Source organism: Stereum hirsutum (genome assembly GCF_000264905.1).
Source record: "Stereum hirsutum FP-91666 SS1 unplaced genomic scaffold STEHIscaffold_19, whole genome shotgun sequence".
Lineage (NCBI taxonomy): Eukaryota > Fungi > Basidiomycota > Agaricomycetes > Russulales > Stereaceae > Stereum > Stereum hirsutum.
Genome location: NW_006763149.1, coordinates 653,749 through 672,925, shown reverse-complemented (window position 1 = coordinate 672,925; position 19,177 = coordinate 653,749). Strand labels below are relative to the sequence as shown.

Genomic DNA, 19,177 nt, shown 5'->3' with positions numbered 1-19,177 from the left:
TATGACTAGCATGTCGCGACTGAAGCTCTTACCTCCTTGCTAGCTGTATTATAGCAATGATACTATGGTCCTCTCAGTCTCCGCCGATAGTGAAGAGCTGAGAGCCAAGTCTTCGAATGGCCTTACTTCATGCGCGCATGACTAGCCTGGGCATTAATTTCTGATAATGCGGGTCGCATCGGATCGAAATTTTGTTCTGTCTTCCCCATGGTCGTAGTAATGCCTCTGCAGTGCAGGCACGGTCTATTTTTCTCCGAGCCTCAAGCGCGATGAAAATTCGCTCTGTCTTCCCCTTGGTCGCGACTGTTCCTCAACAGCATGGGCACGATTTATTTTTCTCTCCAAGCCGCAACCTCGATGAAATGCTGTCATAATACTTCGGTTTTATATCAAGCCAGGCCTGTTCAATCGCGCTACTCCGTACTCCTGTACTTGCCCTGTGGGGCAGGGGCAAATGAACATTCAGCTTTTGAATTCCATCGTTTGTCTATTACATGTCAGAGGCGTAGTCTTGCCTGGTCAGGTCCACTCAGCTGGGCGAGTGCTAGCGGTCTAGGGGCTTCCGATTGTTGTTGAATTGATAAGTTAGTAGTATTCTCTCCTGCTAGCTTGCCTATCCACGACAAGCCAGGTCCACATACATGCATGCATGCATGTCGTCTCACAGATCGGCGTCATTGGCTTGGGTGCTTCGTGCATAAAGCGCTCTCAGGAAATCTTTCAGTCCATCAGTGCTACGTTGGGTCCTAACCTCGTGCCCTGGGCTTTCCGTCGTGCTCAAGTGTACGTAGTCTTTTTCTTATACATTTCAGGATGGTCCATCCGGATTACTGCACCCCTTACGATCCTACCCATCCATATCGATGCCTCACCACATTCCGTATTCAGCTCCCCGTCCGCAATCCCCCTGACCCCCGTCCCGACACACGGTACCATGTACCATGTCATGGCGAGATGGCCGAGCGGTCTAAGGCGTCAGACTAAGGTTCCAAGCCATATATATTAAAGATAATCTGATCTCTTCGGGGGCGTGGGTTCAAATCCCACTCTCGTCAATACACCGGAATTGACGCTTTCGTGCTCTTTTTCTTCTCCATTGTCTTTTGAAAAGTTCGTCGTGGGGTATCAGGATCGCGGACTGTCGAGTGTATGGTTTTTTTGTGTTTGTTCGAGGTCTAGTCATCGCTCGACGATCCAGACGGTCATCGTTTACGCGTCGGTGGATCGTTTGAGGGAGAAACTGAGTCCAAGGTGATAGTGGCACTTACGCACTCAACGTCTGCAATCTTAGCGACATGAACCACTAACATAGTACAAGAGACATTCCAACTCACAAGCACCACATCTGATCACCACTTGTGGCGCCGGTACCTTCATACTATGCAACCTTCCCTTCCACCGCCTTGCTTTCGCAGTCTACTACTAGACCGTCCCCTTCATGGATGCTCTAGAAAGCAATTCATTTTGCTTCCCCATAAAATCGAGCCTCACGATCCATGTTTAATGATCGCTTGTCCGACCAAGACCGCCCCACCTGCCAGAGAAGCGACGATCCAAAGCGCGACGTTGATTTTTGCGAATTCCAGCCTAGAATTATCGGGACAGTTGCGGGGCACGATATATGGTCAGCTCAGCGAATAACGTGCGTTTTTGAAGAGAAAAGATGGTGAACAGATGGGGAGGGTGGGCCGGCGTATCGCGGTGGACAAACGCACCGTCTCACAACAATTCCTTTCTGCCGCAATATATCCCTCCACAACAACCCGGCGAGCGAAGCCCCGAAAGTAAAGGTGAACGCGCCGTAGTTCGATCCGAGGGCTAGGGCGTAGATCGAGGCGTATTGGAGGAGTTTGGACGGTGTGTCGGAGGTGGTGGTGCCGGTGGTGGAAGAGAGCCAGGCTTGGAGGGTGCGCGCGAGGAGGATGGTGGTTCCGATATTCGTTCCGCAGACCTGTGATTCGATCGGTGAGTTGGTGATGTACTCCGCAGTATGCAAAGACAGAGGCAGGGAGGCAGAAATATTGTAAAGGAAGATAGGGCGAAATCAGACTCACATTACACAACACCCCACTAATACCCACCATCCCAAACACAGCACCCACGACCCCTGTCCTCCTAACCCAACTATCCCACCAACCGCCAAATATCTCTACCCAACCTTTGGAGGCGAGACCTTGTACGAGAATGAACATCATAAATGCGAATGGGAGGAGAGGGAGCGGGAGCCGCTGGGATAGGGTGTGAATCGTTGGGAAGATGTGTTGGAGGGAGGTGACGGTGGGAGTAAAGAGGGAAGATAGAGTGACCCGTTGGGGTTGGTGGCGCTGATATTGGGGCGGGGGCAGGTCAGATTCTGGTTCCGAAGTGTTCTGATTTTGAGCGGTAGGTGGAAGTTCGTTGGATTTCATCCTCTGCATTTCGATCGGCCTTTCCGACGTGGAATCCTCCATGACCGCTTCAATATCGCTCACTTCGCCAGTACCACCACTATCTTCACCATGCCCATCAGTTCTTCCCTTCTCCGCTTCCCTCCACCTCCTCCAATCACACCACGCATCCCTCCCCAGCATGATCAACGCAGGAGGGACCGTCACCTGCCAAACCTGCACTCCTATCGTCGACGTGCCCACCAACACCGCAAGCGTCACGAGCAAAAGCACAGAGCCGAAAATGGCCCCTGGTTTATCGTGGAGGGTCAAGGTTGCGTTTGTCGAAGGGGCGCGTTCGAGTTCGATTTCGGCAGTGGCTGCCAATGAGACGCTATCACTATTGCCTTCATTGGCTTGAACTCCTTGGAGTTGACTGTTGTCAGAATTTTGTGTCTCGATTCCGGCATCATCATCGAAGCCAAGGTCGATCCTCTTCGGAATCAACCCTTCTTTCCTGAGTAGCAAGCAGGCGAGCACGGGATAAACAATGATTGCGGATGCTATGAAGGGGAGAATGAGAGTTGAGGTGTAGGTTATAAAGGTGATGTTGAAGGCGCCAGAGAGGACAAGGTTCGTCGGATTAGAAGAGACGAGGACGGCGGAGGCTGTTACGGGCATGGCAGTCAAATATTAGAGGAAGCAGATAATTAGTTAAAAAGCAGGCATACCCATGTTTGCAGCAGTAAATTGAGCGTAGATCCACGCTGTCGGTGGTGTTATGCTGTCAATGAAAAACAACGAATATAAGAATATCATATTCGGACTGGTCACTGATTGCGACACACCCAGACATACGCGTGAGGTACGCTAGAAATACCGTGCCGGAGAGGATGACTGGATCCTAAGTGCAGAAAATTTCAACATTGATGACTGGGCAAACAAAGTTGCGACTTACGTTCCCAACGATGACCCCACTAACTAAGAAAAAGCAGTAAATATAAAAATAGAGCCTCTGGCCCGACTTGCCGCCTTTTCTTGCGACCCAGAAGGCGAGAAATCGAAATAGGCCTGTGGCATCTAGAGATATGGATAGATATGCCTACGTTTACTCAATACTTATTTGGATAGTTCAATTCGTTCGTATAAAACTCAACTGACCAGCGAAATGAACAAAGCCATGATATCGATGGGATGTACTCCATCGGCTCCCACGATACCCCTATGTATCGTCGTTCCATCAATAGCGCCACAGGCAAGGAGAACGAGAACGCTGATTAGTGGAACGGTGATAAAATTGAAGTGGAATTGTCTTCTGCGAGAGGCAGATGAGTCCAGTGGTGGTGAGATGATGCGGGCCGAGACGAGTGTGTTTCGGACGAGGCGTAGAACAAAAAACGGAATGGGAACGGAGGAGGGGAATATGATTATGATATCTTGAAATCGTGAAAGATGTCAGTAAATAGCGGTGAAGGGTATTGAGGGAGGTAAATACTTGTTACGAAGAATACGACGAGAGGGAGGATAGACGACCAAGAAGAAATGTCAGAACTTGTGTTCGAGTTGTCCGTCAAACTAGCCATGAGATTGAAGGGGGTGTCTTCTTCGGGGGAGCCTGTTTATCATAATGTTGAAGAAAGAAGAAAAAATCATCTGATAGCGTGAGCCCGGGCATGTTGGTCAACCACGAAGTGAAGTGACCTGAGCTGCCAGATACGTCTACCAGCCCAAGGCTTGCACGGAAGGTTCAAGAGGTTCACAATTCCGAGTCAGCGAGAGGGTCACAGTTATCGTTATTGCTAGAAGCGAGAGCCTTTTATATGTTCGGAGGGCGCATGCGTCACTCGCGATGTTCAAGTTCTCCGCCGCCAAGGAATCGGAAGAAAATACTTCTATCGGCATTTCCCGAGCCGAACTTGAACCTCTGTTGTGGCGTGCCACTGGCGCCGATACCTTTTGATCACGAACCACCACCAGGCTTTCTGTGTGGCACTCATTCAGCAAAAACGAAGCAACTTCTTCTCAGTTTCCGATGGCGCAAACAAGTGCAGAATACACATGGGCGCCGCCGTCCTACGATGTCTCATCAAATCCATTGTTAGGTGGCACCGTTCGTTTGACGCCTGATCCTTCTTTCTCCAATAATTTTGTCCGGTCTGCAAAATGGTGAGTGTTTTTACTGAGCTGCTGCCAGATAAGTGGGATGAAGGACCACGACCTGTCCTCCCGTTACTGCTGGACTCTACCCTTCTAAGCATAAATCTGACTTATGTACTCTTTCTTTTGAACAGGTGTCCCGATGGCTCAATGGCTCTCGCTCACTGTGAAAATCGCAGCTTTCAGATGCTCAACTTGTAGGTATCCGAGATCCCTTATCATTCACCTCATTCATGCACATGTAACTGTCTAGACCTCCAGAAATTCTCCACTTATCATTAGCTCAGACAGGCGAGTGCCGTTCATCTCTTTCCTCTAATCCTGAACTGACGACCAATACAGAGCAGATCGCGAACAGAACCTGGACTACCTTGCCTCAAGCAGCGCCAATCGTTGACTATGCTTGGTATCCTCGTGCCACAGTCTTTGACCTTGCTTCGTTCTGCTTTGTTGCATCTGTACGAGAGTCACCCGTTCGACTGCTGGATGCAGCATCCGGTCGTGTGGGTCTTCTCTTGATCTTTGGCATGGCTGTGGTCTCATATCTAGATACCGCAGCTTAGAGCGTCATACAAAATTGTCGACCATCGTGAGCGGCAGATTGCACCACATAGTCTAGCGTTCAACCTCACCGGACAAAGGTCAGCTTAAATCCCGTCTGGTCTCGCCACTGAACGCAACCCTAACATATGTGCAGACTGTACTGTGGCTTTGATTCTGCCATCGAAGTATTCGATCTTCAAACACCTGGCGAAGGCACCCGTATACTCACAACACCTTCCCGCAAAAGCAGAGATGGGCTCAAAGGTAGAGGCCTCTATAGTGTGCTTTAGTAGACCAACTGGATATACATCTCATTACTGTTCTGATGGTAGGCATACTGTCGGCTTTGTCCTTCTGCCCCTCCGGCTCGTTTTTCGCGGCCGGTTCGCTGAGCCCACCTTCGATCAATGGTGCTAATATCGCGCTGTTCAACGAAGATGATGCAGACAATGGTAAAGCGGTGGGGTGGATTGGATTCAGTGATGCTGCTGTCAGGGCTTCGGTGTCACAGGCAATTATATCATCACATCACTATCCATCCTTTAATATCGCTCCATTTTTTCTAATAAATTCTTTCAGATCGCGTTCCATCCATACAAACCGCACATCCTTTATGCTTCCTTTCGCCGTCATACAAGCATCTACGCATGGGACCTCAGAGGTGACACATTCACGCCAGTACAGGTGTTCGATCGCTCTGCCTGCGCCTCTGCCACAGGTCTGGCTACCGCGGCACGGAAGAGCGAGGACACAAACCAGCGGTTGAAATTTGACGTCGATATCGGTGGGAAGTGGATGAGTACGGGCACCCCGGTAAGCCCACCACGCTAACTTTCTCACTTCCGTGGACTATTCTAACATGCCGTGCATGGAAAGGACGGAGATGTATGCATGTTTGACCTCGATGAGGGCGCACCTCCCGCCGATTTGCCCATGGACACTACAGGTGAAATGCCCACCACGACAAATACCGTAATGAACCGTCCGGCTCTAAGGTTCCACGCACATGAAGGTAGGCCTACAGCCCAACTTTATCGGCCAATGCCACGATTGATGGGCGATAATTATGGGTGATTTGTCTACAGACGCAATCGGCTCTACGTCCTTCCACCCACTACATCCATTCCTTCTCTCCGTCTCAGGCTCGCGTCACTTCGATCATCTCACTCCTGACTCTCCTTCGGGGACAAGCTCGTCGGGGTCTTCATGTGAGGAAGACGAATCTGCGCAAAAGACTCGCGTGGTACGCAAGTCGCGGGCACGAAAACAGCCAGAGACGAAGGACGACTCGATCCGGTTGTGGGACTTCTCAGGCTCCGTGACAGATGCTGGGTAACCTGAGCTTTTCAGCCGCCTTTTGATTTGCGAGTGCTTCGAGCGTAGATAGATGCTCCTATGATCCATAGGCGAAAAGATGAAGATATGGGCTAACTTGAGGGTACAAGTGCTGGCGGTCTTGCAAACGCGCGCAACAAGTCAAATTGTTAGTGAGTTGAGTTCGCACGGTGATGACGTTCGGTCGAGGTCATCGGAAAAGTGAAACTGGGAAGCCAATCGAAGCCAGCAATCATGGGCAATGCTAGTGATGGATACAAAGAAGACCACAATGACACTGAAAGTACAGAATGAGCTACTCATTATACTAGTAGAACACCTAGCGTGAACTATGCAAGAATACGAACAGAAGCCCAATGCGATGTGCAACGAGAACGGAACAAAATGAGAGCAGCATGTGCGAGAGATGAAAAGAGACAAGCCCAAGAGGTACAAGGATTAGAAATGTGAGAAGAAGAAAGAGAGGAAAGGAAAGAACACAAGAGCCAGCCATAGTCAAATGTGCTCGGATCCAGTGATAGTCTATGTACGAAGTTCGCCCTAATCCGCATCTGCGCGAGGGGATATCACAACCACTTTCGTTAGTCATCGTGAAAAGTCGTAAACATCTCCATCCCCATAACCCTACAGCGGCCCCGTCAACCACCCTGGGAGAATCTCCCACCAAATACTTGATGCTCACTCGCCACCCTACTTATCGCCGCCGCCACATCTTGATAGAATGCCTCTTCGCCAATAAGTTCGACGATGCCTCCTCGCTCGAAGCTGTGCCTTACGACTCGGCGAAGATGTGTCACGTAGACAGTTACCCCACGATTCTTTTGGAAGAAACAAGCAGATAAAATTTGAGTGGGAGATACGATAGATAGAGTCAGCGCTGAAGAGAAAGGAAGATACAGGCGAGAAGCTGCATACGATATACGTCTCGAACAGTTCGTAGAATATTTGCACCGCCCTACATGATCACAAATTCATTACTTGAGACAAGGATAAACAGGAGCAAAAGAGCAGAACGTACGAGGCATCACAGGACTCAACGTCAGAGAGGTGGAACACGATAACCCTCGCCTGCTGTCTTCGCGGCGCTTCGGAGGGATGGATGGGATCAACACCGTAGAGCTCTAGTCTGCGTAGACGCTCTACAGTAACGGTGGTCCAAGTACGTGTTATTGAAACGACCCTTGCTCCAGACGTATCATCAACGAAGGGGCGTACCTTTCAGTTGTGCAGTGTTGGCTGGGGAACCGACTCGTCAGCGCATGCGCCAAGACTGAGGAACAAATGAAAAGGCGCACCGAAATCGAGGTTATCTCTAATCCTAACAATCAGTGTTCCCGGGATATTTTCCTCCGCCTCTGGGTTCTCGTTGATAGGCTTCCACCTATCCGTTCCTGGAATCCTGCCCTACTCGACCACGCCGCGATACACGACAATACCACCACATGACCGACAGGACCGGACCAATGCAGAAACGATTCTTCAGCAAAGTGATGAAGGGGCCAGCTCAAAATGAAGACCTACCAAAATCGACATCCTCGTCTTCGAGCTCCGCCTCACGACCAACAGCAACGAGATGATCAAACTGACGACTACTCCGACCTGGACGTTCCAGATGATAGTGAGGATGAAGGTGAGAGACATGAGCGCCATGTCAATCCAGGCGCGCATCCTGAATCGTGCGGCGACGCAGATATATGTGTTCAACGAAGTCATCAAAGGAAAAGGGATGGAAGCACGCACCTCCAGTAGAATATAACGTCGTGTGGCGTCTCTGCGAGTAGACTATACACAACCAGACATATACTAGCATGCCGAACCCGCACCATATGCCAACGTCAGTACTGGAACCACTCTTGCATGTACAAAGCATCCTTAGAGATGGAAATTGGGCACTCACATCGAACCAAGAACACACTTCGGCAAGAAATATAGCCATGGGAGGAGGAAGAATGTCGCCAGCAACACTATTCCCGCACAAATGATCGAAGCCATCTGGGTTCGTCCACCCACATCGCCGTTGATCCTCGACCTGTTATATCAATCTCAGCATCAGCCAGTCACATCTACAAACGCAAATATGGAAGTACCTTGTAATACTCCCATAAGCCGGCAACGTCCCGGGAACGAACGAGCCCACCAAGTTTGCTGCACCAAGCGCTACGAGCTCACGATTAGGCGAGATAGAGTGTCCAAAGCGAGAGCCGTTCTGCTTTGCTGCGACGATGGAGTCAAGGAAGCCGATGATTGAGATGAGACTATCGCGAGAGAGAATGGAAGGAGGGATTAATAACTTATGTTACTCGGGATGTTTGAAAGATCACCAATGACATGGAAGTGATCATGGGCTAGCGCACAAAGAAGAAAAGAACATACACAGCTGTCGATGTCGTCTGCCGGACATACTTCAAATGCGAATGATGCAGCGGGAATTTGAAGAAATGAGCGCCAGTGTTGATATTCACAGCACCAAGGATATCTATCCCGTCCTCATCCCACCGTAGCTGAGCGCTCAAAACTGATCCCATGTCGTCAGTAACTCCATTCCTATAACAGCAACTAGCTCACCGAGCACATCATCAATCCAAGGGAAGACTTACTGGTCGAAAGAATGACAACAACAAGTACCTCGGGCATTCTGTACAATAACGGCCACTTCCTACACATCCCCTTCAAACTTCTCAGGAAAACCAAAGAGCACAATGCCGCAAGACTGGTGGCTGCCGTCGGCCGGTGGAAGTGTGTGAATCCGTATTCGAGTAAGAATAAGAGTTTGTCGAGTGATGTATGGGGGTTCACGGAGTGTTCAAGAGCGGTCAGGCCGAGCATGGGGATTAGTTGTTCGCTGATATAGATGAAAATCCATCAAGTCAATCTGAGGTGAAATGATAAGGAGAGTTAAAGAGATAGAAACGAACAGTAGGATGACGACGGCAACGCCGGTGATAAAGCCTCGAAGGAGAGCGCGCGACAGAACGACGTCGATGAAGCCAAGACGGAAGAAGCCCAGCATAAACGAGATCAGTCCGACCTAACTCAAACAACAACCACACAAGATGATATTTACTGTCAGCGCAAGACTGACAATTGCTTCGACGGATTGGACTACCTGAACGACAATGACGCTTGACACGGCTAAACCCACAGCATCCGCATGCTCGGGATGGGAGTGAGGGTCGGCATGCAAGACGTCAGAGATGGCTTGACCGACGAGGAGTGAGAGTGCCGCCTCTGGTGCAACGTTGAGTTGGCGAGAGGTTCCGAGGAGGGCATAGACGAGAGGCGGTATCGAGGCAGAGAACTGTGTGGCAAGAATGTTTTTTGGTTCAGTATTGTGAACCAGGATCAAGAGTAGGAGCCATCAAGACGGGTGATCTAATATGGGAGATTCATAGCGCGATATGGTCTCGAAGATAGAAGAGAGTGCGTCATCAGAAAGATGTGAAAGCAAATATAGCAAGATGACGAGCTGTGGCACCGACATGAGGGGTGGTTGAGAAGTCCAAGCTGTGCTATACCGCGCTTGCCACGTTCATAGGTGTAAACCTGTTTGGACTCACAAGGGCGGGCCATCCCCATGCATGAGAAAAAGAAAGGAAATATACGCACGAGACCAGTGACAGGACTGAGCTTCGCCAACGACGATGCGTAACTGACTGATTGGGGGATGAGCATGGCGGAGACGGTTGCACCTGCAAGAAGGTCTCCTCCAAGTCTGAACCAAAACCTCTGAGCATCTACACACAATCATGCATGGAGGGAAAAGATGGACGAACAGCGATAGAGAGTAGTTCGGTATCCAGTAAAGTGAGGGTATATAGTATTGAACTTTTGCCCATCTCGACGATCTTTTGCTCGGAGGCGAAGATTTTGCCGATTCTGTCAATGTGGTACCAGATTATTTGAGCGAGACAATTTAGCGACAAAAGATTGATAATCATACCTCCATTAGAAGGCTCTCCACTGTCGAGCGCACCGTACCCAGTACTCAATACTGAGCCTCCCTCCTGCCCTGTTTCCAAATCTCTCGCGTCATGCTGAGCTTCTAACAGCCTGGTCGTCTCTTCAATCCGTGGCGTGATGGGTATACCAGGCGTGATTATTCCAGGCGTGTCTAACGAATCGAAAGGTAAATCAAGGGTCGTGCCGCGCAGAGAAGCTGTAGGAGATGTGTAGGAAGATAATGAGAATATCGGTTGGCGCGTCGGCCTAGCATTCCGCTCGGACTCGTCCTCGCTGTCCGGTATAGTCCTTGGCGAGTCCATGCTCGCCGTGCTCGACGATGAGCGAAGGCAATAAAGAGTTATCCGGACGGCAAGCCGGCGGCGAAATGCTGACTTTGTATTGAACTCCTTGTCCGGGGCGGGCCAATGACCGTAAGATGAAAGAGCAATAAGTCGCAGGAAGAGTCTTTTCTTCGTCGCTTTCACCGTCCTTTGAAGTGGCAGCGATAAATTCGAGTCAAGGACGTGGAAGGAGTACATACAACATACGCCACAGTCATACTCGTCAGGCACCGCCAAGGCCCGACGAGATACGCCACTGTGGGCGGTGCCTGCCCACAGTGGCGTATCTCGTCGCCGCGTGTTCCAGACTTACTACAAACAGTGTCTAAACGGAGCGGCGAAAACAAATCCCCAAAATTGTCCGCCCGAAAGCCACGAAAATGTTGAAATATGTAGATTCTGTAATAAATATTATTTGTCACCCCTTTCCATCCCACTGCCATGAACGACGTCGAGCTCGATGACCCCGACCTCGCCCACAACGTTCCGGCCTATGTACTGGATAGATTTCGTGAATGGGTAATTTTCTGCGGTCAATTCTCGTCTCAACCTCACTCTGATGCCTCCTTTTGTAGAGATACTCCTCTCATGACATTCAAAAGGACCCAGGAAAATTTATTGGCACTGCTTGGGTCGATGCTGCCGAGCTGAGAACCTATCTGAAGACGAACCCTGCTGCTCTCCTGCGTTCTCGAGCAGGGAGTGAAGTTTCCTTCTCAGGCTCTGCGCCTCCTTCTCGTTCAGTGTCACGCATGAGTTCCGTTTCAGTCAAGATGGAGCCCGGTGAGGCGCCCGCTGTGAAGTCTGAGCCAACCGATGACGAGGTGTTACTCTATGGGGATGTGGGAGCCCGACGCCAGCGCCGTTCGAGCGCCTCATCGAGCGCTGCTTCACGCTGGTCATCATTCATCGCTCCGGATGGTACAGAGGGTCTGGAGCTTCTCGATAGCGACGACGAGGTCGCTTCTATACTTGGGACCGTGCCAGGAAACTCTAGTCGTTCATCATCTCGCTCGTACACCCCCACCTCTACCTCCTCTTCTCTTGACGGCCATGACACTCCCTGCGCGCCTGATGACAATACTCCCAGCGGCTCCTTGGTTACCGACATCGCAGCAACAGTTTGGCACGACGAAAGCGTACAATCTGTCCCCGAACTCGGCTCCCCAACCTTCTTTATCACTCGACAATGCAGAGTCAAGGTCCTTGAGACCGTCCACGGCCTTCCTCACTACTACCCAATCCCTCGTGTCTCTACCGGCTATGTCCTAGATCTCCGCGACCCCCAATACGACTTCAGTGATCTCGTTGCTGGCAAGCGTCCGCCGCCGGATCGAGCGGACTCCATTATTTTGAACCGGGTACGTCTACTTTGCTTCCCCTTCCCCTCATGATCTGACGACTGCATCCTGTATGATGCAGGACCAAGATTCATGGGCCTCGCATGGTGCAGGAAAGAACTGTACAACAGCAGATATACCAGGTGAACGGTTCGGTTTGGCCCAAGGACTCGTAAAGTGTCGACGTGTTCGCATGGAGTGCAAGGGCACTCAGCACTGCGAAGACGCCGACCTATCCATCATCAGCGGCGAGCGTTTCGAGCTTGAGCCCGAGAAGCGAGCCGCTCTTTTTGATGCACAAACGCGCATTCGTATCCAGGAGGGAATGGATGCCAATCAACGTGTAGCAACGTATGTTCAGACCTTCATCACATAATCTATAGCTCGATGTATCGTATTGACCAACGGTCTCGTAGGTTTTGGCGCTCCATACAGACCCGCCCTTGCCCGTTTCCCAAATGTGGCGGAGGCCTCTCACAGGCTCGATACCAAAACGTACGTTACATTCAATTCTCATTCCCATGCATTGTCATCATGCCATATCCAGGGTGCGAAGAACGGCAAGACCTACTTCATCGGTTGTACGGGGTTCAGGCGAGGCGAGACCAATCCTGGTCATCGTTACATTGCAATACCCACGGACGTTGACGAACATCGTCTGTCTCGCATCATCGCTGGCCAGCCGCTCCCACCACCAGAGGACTCCGATTCGACTTCACCGATCATTGTTAAGCGTGCTAGCTGTTCGTTCATGGTACATGGCCGTATTGGACGCAGGGCTATTAAATGCAGTACGTTTCGAAGTCTGTCTTCTATTTTGATCGTTACTGATGAGTCTTTCGACATAGAGTTTACGCATATTGTCGACGGTGTGCCAACAACCATGAAGACCGTCACACGAGCCTGCCCAGCATCTCGAACCATCTTCGTTCCCATGGACGCCTCTCTCCAACGCCTAGCCATCGTGGTTCCCGACCACACAAGCCCACACAACCATCCGATGCCACCGTTCACCAAGGTCGATGCGGATGGTAAGTTAGTGTTCCAGAAGGTATCTCAGGTCTTCGGAGTAGTTGGTGCAACGGTCAATAAGATCGGCAAGGGTACGTACTGACTATATCTCCATGTACTCCCTGAATTACATAGCTCATCACTCGATATCACAGCCGCGTCAACACAGGTGGTGCTCGGAGGCAAGACACTGACGGCGTACAACCCAGCCTTCCTTCAGAGTCGTGCGAAGAATGATATTCTCCGTGGACTCAAGGCTGTCGAGCTTCCGTCACGCCGGGATATCATCGGTACGTTGTATTCACAACCTTCTTTCTAACTCTCCTGTACGCTGATCCTTCTCGCTTTCGCCTTTCGCTGCATACAGGTGTCATGGAGTGGCAAATCAAGCAAAATTCGGGTCCCGAAGATGAGCGCTATATACGAACCGTCGTGACGTCCAATGGTATCAATATGGTCGTTACCGGCCTTCGCTCCCTTTTTGACCTCATCCACGATGCTACCACCATCGAGGTCGATGTCACTTTCAAACGTGTAGCAGGAGGTATGAATGAGTTTGAAGTGACATTGTGGTCGCCCATTCATAATCGTTGTAAGTCCTTTTGCTCCTTCTTATGTCTCGTCTTCATGACTGATTTCGATATCCTGGGGAGTAGTGGTTACTGTGGGCCGCATTTATTGTGATTATGCTACGCGTGCGGCCTACAAGCGCATATGGGAGGAAATCCAGAATGTCGTGGTTAAGCTCACTGGTCGCCGTTTTGGTCCAAAAGCTTTGATGCCTGATGGGAAGTTATTGAGTATTGGATGTGACATGGAGATCGCTCAGGCCCTCGGGTGTGGTGACGCCTTTCTTCCTCTGAACGATCCAGCCCATAGCGGTGTAAATACAGACGATCCGAAGATACTCATCCAGTATTTCATCAAGATATGTCTCACCCACTTTAAACGGTATGCTTTGTATCGTTCCCAACTTTCTGAACAATATTAACTTCTGTGGTGGTTCGGATGGCTAAACTTAGCGGTATCATGAGCCTCCGGCACGATCTCTCCAAAGAGGACTACACATATGTCTCTAATCTACCTTCAATCGAGAAAGACGATGACTTCGAGAGGTATAAATTATTCTGTATTAATCATAGCTCTCAAAAACTCCGTGGTATGCCTATTCCAAGTCCCTGTCCGTCATATCCACTGTCTCTTTATCGCTGACGACCCCCTGATTTTTTGAACACATTTTCATCATGATCTTGTGTTCGAGCAGATTGGTTCAAGCATAAGACCGACAACTCGTGGATTCTCCCTTGCGCTATGCGGTCCCGGACGAAGATCGCTCTGAATGCATGGGATAGCACACCCAATACAACTAACGGCAATGAATCACAGCATGCTTGGACGAATCAGCAGACGGGGACAGGGATGTCACTATTGGAGGCTATCATGTCGTCTGTATTCTCTATCACCTTCGTCACCTTCCTCACTACCTTTGTCCTCTGCTAATCCTGATTCATTCTGTCGTTTAGAGCACAAAAGGTTGACAGCCAGGTTGCTGCTGAGCTTGCAGCGGTTCGTCAACATGGTGGTGTATTCAAGAACAAACACAATGAGTACAGTGATCGTATGGGTAAGCGCATCACACGTAACCAGAACACCGCTCGGAAAGCTATGGCAGCTGCGGGTGAATCTCGAGAGGTCGCTGCACTCACAGACCAGTACGAGCAAGCAAAGGCAAGTAGAAGGTTGGAGTCTGAACGTGAGAAGGCGTTGAAGGCGGAGCTCGATGCGAAGAAGGGGAAGGCCAGCCGTACGCGTGTAAGACGAATAGAGGTGACGGAAGGAGAGGCCAGCTCAAGTAGCGGGCGTGCCCCGAAGAGTCAGACGTCGCGGGGCAATGCTCGAGTGCACCCATATCTCTCACTTGAAGCTGAAGGTGGGTTCATAACACTTTCTCTTTTATTTGTTTCCACCTCTCTTGTTTATACGAAGCTTACTATTCCTGTTATCATCTAGCAACAGCTGTCGTGGCGGCACCGGAAGCCAATATGCACGACTCGGAATCGGACATGATGATGAACCAGGAGCTGTAAGTTCTACAGCTTGCATCCTGTTTTGTATTTTTTCGTTTCTCAGAACCTTTCTATAGATATCTCCCTACCCAAAACGACTACGATCCCCCCTACGACAACATGTACGACGATATGCTCGTAAACCCGTACGCCACGATACCCGCCAACCGCGATCCCGAGAGCATGTTCGAGGATGAGACTGCAGAACTCCTCCGCAATCGGCCAGCTGCCAACATACCAGCCCCCGCATATGAAAACAATGGGGAGCTGTTTTCCTTTTTGGCAAACAACCCGTTCGCGTACGAGTTGACTCCCGAGGGTGAGTTCAGATTTACGGGTGGCGAGGGCGAGTTCAGATTCCCGGGTGGCGTTCAGTGAAAAGGCCGGGTGGTGCCGAGTTGTAGTGCAGGAGCATATATCGTACAGTTGTATGTTGTACTCGAAGAACAAATGCATAGACATGTGCAAAAACAATTTCTCTGACACATATACAGCCTTGCGAGTACCCATGAACATTTATGAGAATAAAGGAGGCCGGAAAGCGCTAGCAATAACTCTTTCTTTACGATGGGTCTGTCGTTTTGACTCTGGTATGTAAGCGGCACGGCGGATATCCGGACCGGGCTCGATCTAAGGCCTCCTTCCAGCTCGAGCACAACTCTCATTGTGCTGTAAATGGCGCATATGTAACTCAGAAAACATATATATACATTACTTGGATAAGTGGTTTATATACCCGTACACTAGTTACACAGCGGGGTAAACGCTAAAGGACGATAATGCATGTACGCCACTGTGGTGTGCCGCCGGCACAACATGGCGCAAGTTGGGCGATTATAGTGTGCCTGGCCACTGTGACTGTGGCGTATTTCGTCCACCCTCACGTGGAAGATAAGATTGTGGGTTTGCCTGAATTTGCAATTTCTTTAGCACGGAAGAGCACCGCGGAGTCGCGTGCCGTGCTAAAGTTCAAATGACGAGACGACTCGAGTTCTACACTGGCAACCCCTTCTATTGGACACAAGTATCCCCATGATCCGTCTCTCACCACGACTCAAGGCTTCAATTAAACTTCGCTACTCTTACGTGGCGTCTACCCGTTCAACGGTGTGCAGAAAATGGCTTACCAGTTGTATGCACCCAGTTACGTATTCTTCTTGAATATTTCTGCTCAAAACTATAGGACTTCTTGCGCTGTTGGAACCATCTGGGACCCAATTTCATGAACATTGGAACATATCCGCACAAACAGTTCTATAAATACATCAGTTCCACGATGTGTTTACTCTCGGTCGTGCTCCCAAGTATATCCCCTACGCTGGATCCAGTACATATATTCTGTTCCTGGTCGCACTCCAACACACCCCCACCATGCCCCAACCTGCCCCAGCTTCCCTCGAACTCGTGTCCACCTCGATACACACGAGGCATTTCCTCGGGGTTTCCCTAACTGAGGTTCAGTCTCACGGTGGGCCACCGTGAGATTCTATCCTTTGCGATTTAAGCCGTCTTCTTGTGTTGCTCACTGCTATAACTCGTCGCGCCGGCACGGTCTCTGCCTCCGATACTTCTTGACCACTCCCTCCTTCGAGATCCTGCGTCATCCTGCTCCGATGTCTTCACCACAAAGTTTCGCTGGCGCCACAGCCACATTACTAACTGGAGCATCCCCACCCAACGTGTGCGGTCACAGGCCCAACGTGCCCATGACCGATCTGACATCTATTCTGACATCCACCTCCGCATCCTCACCCCAATCCACTACTAGTTCGCCACCAACCATGGCCTCTGGCTTCAAAGTCGTTGCCGGGTCTCGTTGCACGATCGATCCCCTTGATCCCAATCACAAACTATTCAAAACACCAGGCCCGCTAGCCAACGGCGCTCCCCACATCGCTCAGATCATTAGGAGCAACTCTTACCCCAGCGTTCCTCTTCATCCACACGCTCCCAAGCCTGTCATTCCCAGCGAGAATGCCAAGTCCGGCTCTCGTTTCGTTGAGCGGCTCACTGATTCTCACCCGGCGAATCCACACACGGATGCAGAGCTCGCGAGGATCGTTTCAGAAGGCGTCAGTATCCAGTCACGGCCTCAGGTGCAAGACCGACGACTTATGGGTCTAATTCGCAAGAGGTCGAGTCAGTGACTGCGATCCGCTTGGGGTGGAGCTTCTGGGGTTATGCGAGATGTTGATGTAGCCGCCATGGTGGAGACGCGATCAGTTCTGGGTCGTGGTAGGATGAGTCTGAGCGCACGAGCAGGATGGTGCGTGGATGGAATGCGGTGCTAAGCGGACTCTGGACGTTGAAAGGAGATGTGAGATGAGGATTAATCGTTGAGCGCGGTAGGGAACTACTCGTCTTCCCGGGATGGGACTCGAAGCCCATGCACTACTGAAAGAACTGGATAATCGATCGAATATTACTGTATTTTATTTATTTCTTCTTTCATAATTCCCGAAGAACATCCGCTTGCCAATAACAAGATGCTTTGGCCATACCATTAACCCACTACATTGCTAAGAACGCAAAGTCAGTCGTGCTCGTGGTTGGCAGGACAGTGTGGCCTGGTGTGGCGTGGGTAACTACGCCGCCGACGTGCGAGACTCAACGATCGAACGCCCCTTTGTTCTCCCTCTTGAGGAGTCTTCTCAACTCTTTCCTCTGTGACTTCATCTGAATCCTCGCGGCTGAGTCTGAGCTCGTTCACCTCGACGTATCATGTGCCATGTTGTCGTCTTACTAGCAGAGGGCGAAAATTTCGTCCTAGACCTCGCTCATCGATAGGAAATTGATAACATCCTCACCTCGTGATCCGAAGCCTCGCTAATGCCAGTGCAGATCCACCCTAAACGATTATGGTAGTGCGTTTGTGCCACCACCGAAAGGGGCCAGTTCGAATTCTCTGCCGACTCCCCTTGTTTTTTCTTCAACTCTGGTGCTTACTTCGAACCTCCAGCTACCAATACATGGCGCCCCATCGTCTCTTCCTCCTCAGTTATCCTCTCGCCATTATTGCACCTCGGCCCAGGTTAAAATCCATCGTGGCCGGCAGGACGACTCTGACGACAACTCACACTGAAACTACGCCCTTCAATAGTCTCGTCAATCTCATAAGCACCCTTCTCAGCAGTCCCCAAACACCCGGGCCCGTGCCCTCCTCAGGGTCTTCATGCCTGTCCCCGCCCGCTGTGTCTCCTCCGTCCCCCCCGCCTGACTCTCTCCGTTCTGAAATCTCGTCGATATGGCCTCCCGCCCCATCGTCATACGCAGAATTCGGCGTCCTTGTACCAACCGCTTGGGATCTTGATCTCGCATCGCGCACTCCCCCTACCAATACTCGAATGCAGGACGATACGGATACGCAAGCTTCGGTCGATTCTAGCGAGACGAAATCCGAGTGTGGCGACCTCGTTTGCATGTGGACCATAGTCGATGGCAGACACGTCGGATCCACCCCGCCCATTACTTCGACCTCTCGATTCGTCGAGTGTATCCCCGATTGCGGATACGATGACATGTTGGGATATGCGGATGACGTTCGGTTTGGATGCATCAAGGACCTCGATTTATACGACCTTATCAGTTGTGAATATCAAGATGAGGAGGTGGACGAGACGAAGGCCGAAACGTTGGAGGAAATTCTCACTAGTATGTTTGAAGATCGACCGCGGGATCGCAGAGCCAAGATGCTGCCGGTGCGTTTGATTCGGATGCTTTCGCGTTGATTGGTTGGATATTGGGACGATCTGGGGACGATCTGGGGACGATGAGAGAGTAGTCGACTTGCGAGGAGCATGGGGATGCTGGACGAGTTCGGGTTCAGTGGGATGACTGACGGCGAAGGACGTGCAGATTACTTTCTTCCAGGATTTGTGTCATCAGGGGCGGTGAAGGACGAAACATAATAGCGTGAGCACGCTTTCGGACGTATGTAGCATTGGGAAAGTTGAGAACACAAAAACTATCGATCAAAATACGAATTATGCCAAGCCTCATAATAAAAACATCAAGCACAATTATACCAGGTACAAGCCCAAAGCGATCTAGATGCCGCATCCTCTCCTCCTTCGACG

The 19,177-nt window shown here is 50.6% G+C and overlaps 5 protein-coding genes and 1 non-coding gene across 6 annotated transcripts; 4 read left to right on the top strand and 2 right to left on the bottom strand.

Annotated features, from left to right (window-relative positions):
- Positions 1–948: 948 nt before the first annotated feature.
- On the top strand, positions 949–1,055 carry STEHIDRAFT_t278. The gene has a single exon. It is a non-coding gene; the product is annotated as a tRNA-Leu (tRNA).
- A 432-nt stretch (positions 1,056–1,487) lies between these two features.
- STEHIDRAFT_172461 (uncharacterized protein) lies at positions 1,488–3,949 on the bottom strand (the record flags this gene model as incomplete). The annotated part of the gene is made up of 8 exons (XM_007310153.1): positions 1,488–1,587; positions 1,716–1,951; positions 2,055–3,034; positions 3,098–3,150; positions 3,215–3,270; positions 3,325–3,468; positions 3,528–3,802; positions 3,862–3,949. 8 exons carry the CDS (start codon positions 3,947–3,949, stop codon positions 1,488–1,490), a joined length of 1,932 nt encoding a protein of 643 aa, XP_007310215.1.
- Positions 3,950–4,398: 449 nt separating this feature from the next.
- Positions 4,399–6,498, top strand: STEHIDRAFT_150429 (WD40 repeat-like protein; the record flags this gene model as incomplete). Its single annotated transcript, XM_007310152.1, has 9 exons — positions 4,399–4,532; positions 4,658–4,720; positions 4,777–5,026; positions 5,082–5,164; positions 5,221–5,330; positions 5,399–5,577; positions 5,646–5,879; positions 5,943–6,078; positions 6,152–6,498. 9 exons carry the CDS (start codon positions 4,399–4,401, stop codon positions 6,400–6,402), a joined length of 1,440 nt encoding a protein of 479 aa, XP_007310214.1. The 3' UTR covers positions 6,403–6,498.
- A 130-nt stretch (positions 6,499–6,628) lies between these two features.
- STEHIDRAFT_105096 (sulfate anion transporter) lies at positions 6,629–10,670 on the bottom strand. The gene is made up of 16 exons (XM_007310151.1): positions 10,342–10,670; positions 10,175–10,277; positions 10,008–10,113; positions 9,508–9,699; positions 9,317–9,429; positions 8,999–9,243; positions 8,775–8,916; positions 8,489–8,656; positions 8,299–8,430; positions 8,142–8,204; positions 7,923–8,070; positions 7,697–7,805; positions 7,617–7,637; positions 7,420–7,540; positions 7,317–7,356; positions 6,629–7,219 (listed from the first exon to the last, which is right to left on the bottom strand). Exons 1-16 carry the CDS (start codon positions 10,661–10,663, stop codon positions 7,040–7,042), a joined length of 2,205 nt encoding a protein of 734 aa, XP_007310213.1. The 5' UTR covers positions 10,664–10,670; the 3' UTR covers positions 6,629–7,039.
- Positions 10,671–11,125: 455 nt separating this feature from the next.
- Positions 11,126–15,479, top strand: STEHIDRAFT_162517 (uncharacterized protein; the record flags this gene model as incomplete). Its single annotated transcript, XM_007310150.1, has 14 exons — positions 11,126–11,203; positions 11,260–12,045; positions 12,107–12,375; positions 12,441–12,519; positions 12,572–12,815; positions 12,873–13,127; positions 13,191–13,325; positions 13,403–13,627; positions 13,692–13,986; positions 14,058–14,215; positions 14,300–14,480; positions 14,559–14,965; positions 15,046–15,118; positions 15,179–15,479. 14 exons carry the CDS (start codon positions 11,126–11,128, stop codon positions 15,477–15,479), a joined length of 3,486 nt encoding a protein of 1,161 aa, XP_007310212.1.
- Positions 15,480–16,714: 1,235 nt separating this feature from the next.
- Positions 16,715–18,829, top strand: STEHIDRAFT_162516 (uncharacterized protein; the record flags this gene model as incomplete). Its single annotated transcript, XM_007310149.1, has 3 exons — positions 16,715–17,240; positions 17,301–17,367; positions 18,202–18,829. The coding sequence occupies 3 exons, from the start codon at positions 16,715–16,717 to the stop codon at positions 18,827–18,829; spliced, it is 1,221 nt and encodes a 406-aa protein (XP_007310211.1).
- Between the last annotated feature and the right edge of the window lie 348 nt (positions 18,830–19,177).